General features: G+C 29.8%; 1 protein-coding gene across 1 annotated transcript; it reads right to left on the bottom strand.

The window, feature by feature from the left end:
- Positions 1-4: 4 nt before the first annotated feature.
- On the bottom strand, positions 5-1174 carry LOC108904433 (histone H2A.V). The gene is made up of 4 exons (XM_018706990.1): positions 1082-1174; positions 869-946; positions 613-726; positions 5-560 (listed from the first exon to the last, which is right to left on the bottom strand). The coding sequence occupies exons 1-4, from the start codon at positions 1082-1084 to the stop codon at positions 366-368; spliced, it is 390 nt and encodes a 129-aa protein (XP_018562506.1). The 5' UTR covers positions 1085-1174; the 3' UTR covers positions 5-365.
- Between the last annotated feature and the right edge of the window lie 3797 nt (positions 1175-4971).

The raw sequence follows: 4971 nt of genomic DNA on the forward strand, positions 1-4971 counted from the left end.
TATGTGAAATATAAGAAAATTATTTATTTATATGAAATGAACACAAATTACATTTATGTAAATGTAAAAATGAACAACTACATGCTAAAATACACATTAGATCTATACCTAATTACAACTGAGAAAAATATTAAAGGACAAGGCACGTTCAAACAAATTATCAGTACAATTTCAAAGACAAATAAACGTCTGCGATACCCACAGTAGTAAAGTTGAGTCAATTTTAAAACGACAAATAATTCTTTTAATATTTAACATACTGCACTGCCTTGCATACAGTGAGTATGTGCCGAACAATATTAAAACACATTATCGACACATGGTACAAGTCTTTGTATAAAATGTAACTAGGTGTTAAGTTAGCTTTAAGCTGGCTGTGAATGTGCTCCCTTCTTTCCAATCAAGGATTTGTGAATATGTGGAATTACTCCTCCACCGGCAATTGTGGCTTTAATTAAGCTGTCGAGCTCTTCATCTCCTCTTATTGCAAGTTGTAAATGACGTGGTGTTATTCTTTTTACTTTTAAATCCTTACTTGCGTTACCAGCTAATTCTAGCACCTAAGTAAAAGAATATGTTTAAAAAATAACTATATCTCATTTATAAACATACTTCAGCTGTTAAGTATTCTAAAATAGCTGCTGAATAAACTGCTGCAGTTGCCCCAACTCTGCCGTGACTCGTTGTCCGATTTTTCAAGTGTCTATGGATTCTTCCAACAGGAAACTAGAAGAAGAGTAAACATTAGAGATATTCTAACCTAAAATTCTGTTACAAAAATATTCGTACAAAAATATTGTCATCAATGCACGAAAAATGTCGACAAAGCATTTAAGAACTTGTGCTTTTATTATTATAATACACATACCTGTAATCCAGCACGCGCCGACCGAGATACCGCCTTGGCTTTGGCTTTTCCGCTATCTTTACCAGCTTTACCGCCTGCCTAAAACAGCAAAATACATACAATTGGCTTATGGCAATACTCACAAAATTTGGTTCCAATGTTTGATTATCCTTTCCTCCTAATATTTTCCAACAATATTACATTGTTAATAACAAATTTTGCAGACAAACTTACCATTGTTTAACAATGTTAATACAACGCTACCAAAGCTTGCAAACGACAAATCACGAATAAAACGGTTGCCGAACGTAAACGCGCCAAATGATAATTTTCCACCAATATAAAATGACAATATTATCACGTGGCTCAGGAAAGCCAATAAGAAACAAACTCTGCAGCGGGAAGTGACTTGACTATTGATTGGATGGTTAGTGAAATGACGCTTGCTCGGCTTGGTTGACCTCGAAAAATTAAAGATTTGGAGGGAAAAAGAAATACCTAGAATAGAAATAGGTCGATTTTATTTTCTTTGTTACACCTAATTTAATTAGAATCATTTAAAAACTAATATTGATCACACATTTAACAAAATTATAAACATTTTATAAATATTTTTGCCAGGAAAAAAATATACTTACGTTGATAGATATGTACCTGCTTAAATAATCTAGGTATGTATTTTATTTGCGTCCTTGCGGAAAACCTTTAATATTTACTCTTACATCACATGGGTAAAACATTTAGCATTGAAGTACCACCTTCTAACCTATATTATTTCGTAAAGTACAAAATTTCTACTTCCACTTAGCGCTGTAACAATAATTTTTTCGATTTTTTTTTTCTTGATTGCTGTAATTTCAAAAATTTAAAATATTACATTGCGTTTCATATTTTGAAAAGTGTATGCTGAAAGCTTTTTTATTATTGTATTAAAATTCTTTCACTTATAAGCATACAATAAAAAATTATTACAAAGGATTAGTTATTTGTTTGTAGGAAATTGGCATTTTTACAGATAATTTGATTTGATTCAAATTTTGCGTACTTATAATAGAATGTAAGGAATGGACCATATCCAGCTAAAAAGTGTACTCAAATACTTCCTTGGGTGCATGAAAATAAACCAATATGTTTATTACACGAGCCTTCAAAAACTTTTAAATTTTTTGTGGTCATGTATAATCATCAGTTTTAAGATATTTAATTATTTTACTGAAACTTTGTGAGTTTATGCAGGGATGGGTTTGGGGTAACTACAGAAATAACTAGGCTGTCCTAACTTTATTAATTATTTAAGCATATATAATACATAAATAGATACGTGGTTTCTTAAAAATTGGCTCGTTACGACAATACTTTGTGATGTGGGCAGACCACTTCTGCACATATAAACTTTTGTTCAAGGGCAAACAAAAAATATTTCATTAACTTTTATTGGTTTTGTTAACAGGAAAATATTTTTACATAAAAAAAAATTGGATGTAAACATGCATTGATCTGGGATTAAGTACGTAGTCCTGAAAAAAATGAATTCCATTCCCTTTAGTGTAATTGTTAAAAAGTTTTGAGTATTTGTGGGGATATTGTGGTTTAACTAAATCACTCGTTTTAAAAACTGTGTAAAGCACAAATTTTTACAGGGGAAACAAAAAACTAGATAATGGAATAATTTTATTTAAATATATTTTTATATTATTTAAAGTACAAATAGAAAACATGATTCTAACAATAATTATTGATTTAATAGGTTTGTCAAAAAAATTTTTGTAAAATAATATTTGATTAATTTTGATTTGCAGTTTTTGCAAGGATTAAAAATGGAAGTTAACTCCCAGTTTACTTTTAATAGAAATACAATAAAATTTAAAATAAAACATAAAGTTAACGTAAATGAGACAAATTTTTATTAGAACGTTCTAATTAATAATAATTATTGTACAATGTTAATAGAAAAATCATTTTTAAAAAATAGAGAATGTAATCATATTTATTGTCATCTTTAACTTTTTCTGATGTTTCAACATCGTTTTGATTATTGGACAATGTAAGATCTTCATAAAATTATTATTCTTGTCAAGAATACCTACTTTTCCGAACTTGTTGACTACTTTGCACTTTATTAGGATTTATAATAAGAATATAGTTATTAGAATATCCTTTTTCTGCTTATGGTAAGGTGAAATGATTTGTTGCCTTTCGTAATAAATAAAATGTATAGAACAAATCCAATCTGAAAAAAAAAATACATAAAAAAATAGGTTAACATTGGAGATTATATATTAATACTGATCTAGAACATAAATATGATAGTCTCTTCTTATACTTCTCTTAATTACAATAAAATCTTGAACGTTTGACACAGAAGAAAGATCACGAACTGAAAATTAATGTATATTCTTGAAAAATTACACCTGTTTGTTAATAACAATGAAAATGTCACGGTGTGATTTTTTATTTGCCCAGAGAATAAATATATTTCTACATGTAATAAACGTGGAACAGATTTCATTAGAACCTTTGTTTGCCATGCCTTCATGAAATACGTAAAATGCAATATAAATTCATACTTACATGCGTATAGTAGCAACGTCCTCTAAAAACATTTGTGATGTTTTTGCAAATGTATGAAACAAATTATTCAAACTTGTTTAAACATGTCAAAATACAAAAAAATTACTTGTAGTTTTTGAAACCAGAGATTCAATTAAACTTCACTTTTTTTACTAAATTTATAACTAAATATAAAACATTCTTTTCCAGTTAAACCAACTAATATTTAATAAATTAAAAAGTCATGATAAAAACAATATATTTGACAGATATAAAAGGAACTATTTTCAAGATCTCAAAATTTGCCAGATCTATTATTATAATTTTTTATTTTGCAAATTTCATTTGAAATTTTTTCACCACAAAAGTTCTACATGTTGGCCTAGAAATCATCCCCTAAAAAATGGTTCGAGTTCTTTGCTTTATTAGCGCAATATTTTAATTTTCATCAATCGCAATGGAGCATTTTATCTGTCTAGTAACGTTTTTTTATGTAAAAATATAATGAAAAAGAAAATAGAGACATTTATATAGAGACGTTCCTGTACACTCTGTGTTCGATAATTAATTCAATCCACTGAATTATGTTGATTTGATGTAATAGAAACCTTATAACTTACAAACGAAAACTATTGCTGGACCATATAAAAAATATAAAATACAGAAACTGGAGATTAAGTCCTCTGAACAGTATTTCTATCTGCTGGCTGTGCTGGTCGATGGTGTTCTCTGCATGATTGGTAGTTATTATGGCTCATTTTGTTTATCTTTGATTTTTGCAGATGGATCATATTTTAGTTACAGGGTCCTTCGTCCCGATTGAAATCATCTCGATTCTTCTGGATTGCCTCTCTGTAGAGCCTAGGTCAAAATCTCTCTCTCTGATTAGATTACTCGTTGTAGTTATGTTCATCCCATGTCCTGTATCTGGTCTGTGTTCTGCAACTGCCCATTTTTCTACATTTTTATTCTTCAGGTGACACTCGTACTCCTCTAACCTTCTAAGGATGTGTCCAATGTATGCTTTTCCACATATACATAGGACACTGTATACTCCGAAGACTTGGAGTAGAACGGCCCCCAGCTCATCTTGACTTGGTCATCCTCATCTTCCTTGTGGTGTTGTAGGTATTAATGTACATAGAGCAGATGCATTGTTATAAAAAAATTCAAAAGGTCAAATGCAGTGTTCAACTTTTTACTTCAATATATCAAAATCTTTCAGCCGACACATATATGGTGTCAGGGACGTATTTCTAAATTATGCGCCCTGGGCAAATATGGTTGGCCGCCCCAGTACCTGTTAGTAAATGTAAAATGTCATCAAAAAACCCAGAGAGGCGGCCCGGGCAATCACCCCCTAGGCCCTTAGGAATATACGTCCCTATACGACGTGATATAAATGAATGTATCGAGTTGAATAAAATATGTTTTTTTCATTTTTATTTAATTGGTTATATACCTATATAAACATTAAGCTAAATAATATAATACAAAAATTACACTTTTATGTAAGTATCACTGGCAGTGTTATAATTTCAATAATGAAATATAAAAGAAATATAAAACTACAA

This window comes from Anoplophora glabripennis, unplaced genomic scaffold (genome assembly GCF_000390285.2).
Source record: "Anoplophora glabripennis isolate ALB-LARVAE unplaced genomic scaffold, Agla_2.0 scaffold65, whole genome shotgun sequence".
Taxonomy (NCBI): Eukaryota; Metazoa; Arthropoda; class Insecta; order Coleoptera; family Cerambycidae; genus Anoplophora; species Anoplophora glabripennis.

Bases quoted from the DNA above. Each gene is read 5' to 3' on its own strand.
- LOC108904433 (XM_018706990.1), bottom strand. The intron at 727-868 runs GTATGTGTATTA...CTCTTCTTCTAG, and splicing joins CGGCGCGTGCTGGATTACAG to TTTCCTGTTGGAAGAATCCA. The intron at 561-612 runs GTATGTTTATAA...TCTTTTACTTAG, and splicing joins TAGAATACTTAACAGCTGAA to GTGCTAGAATTAGCTGGTAA.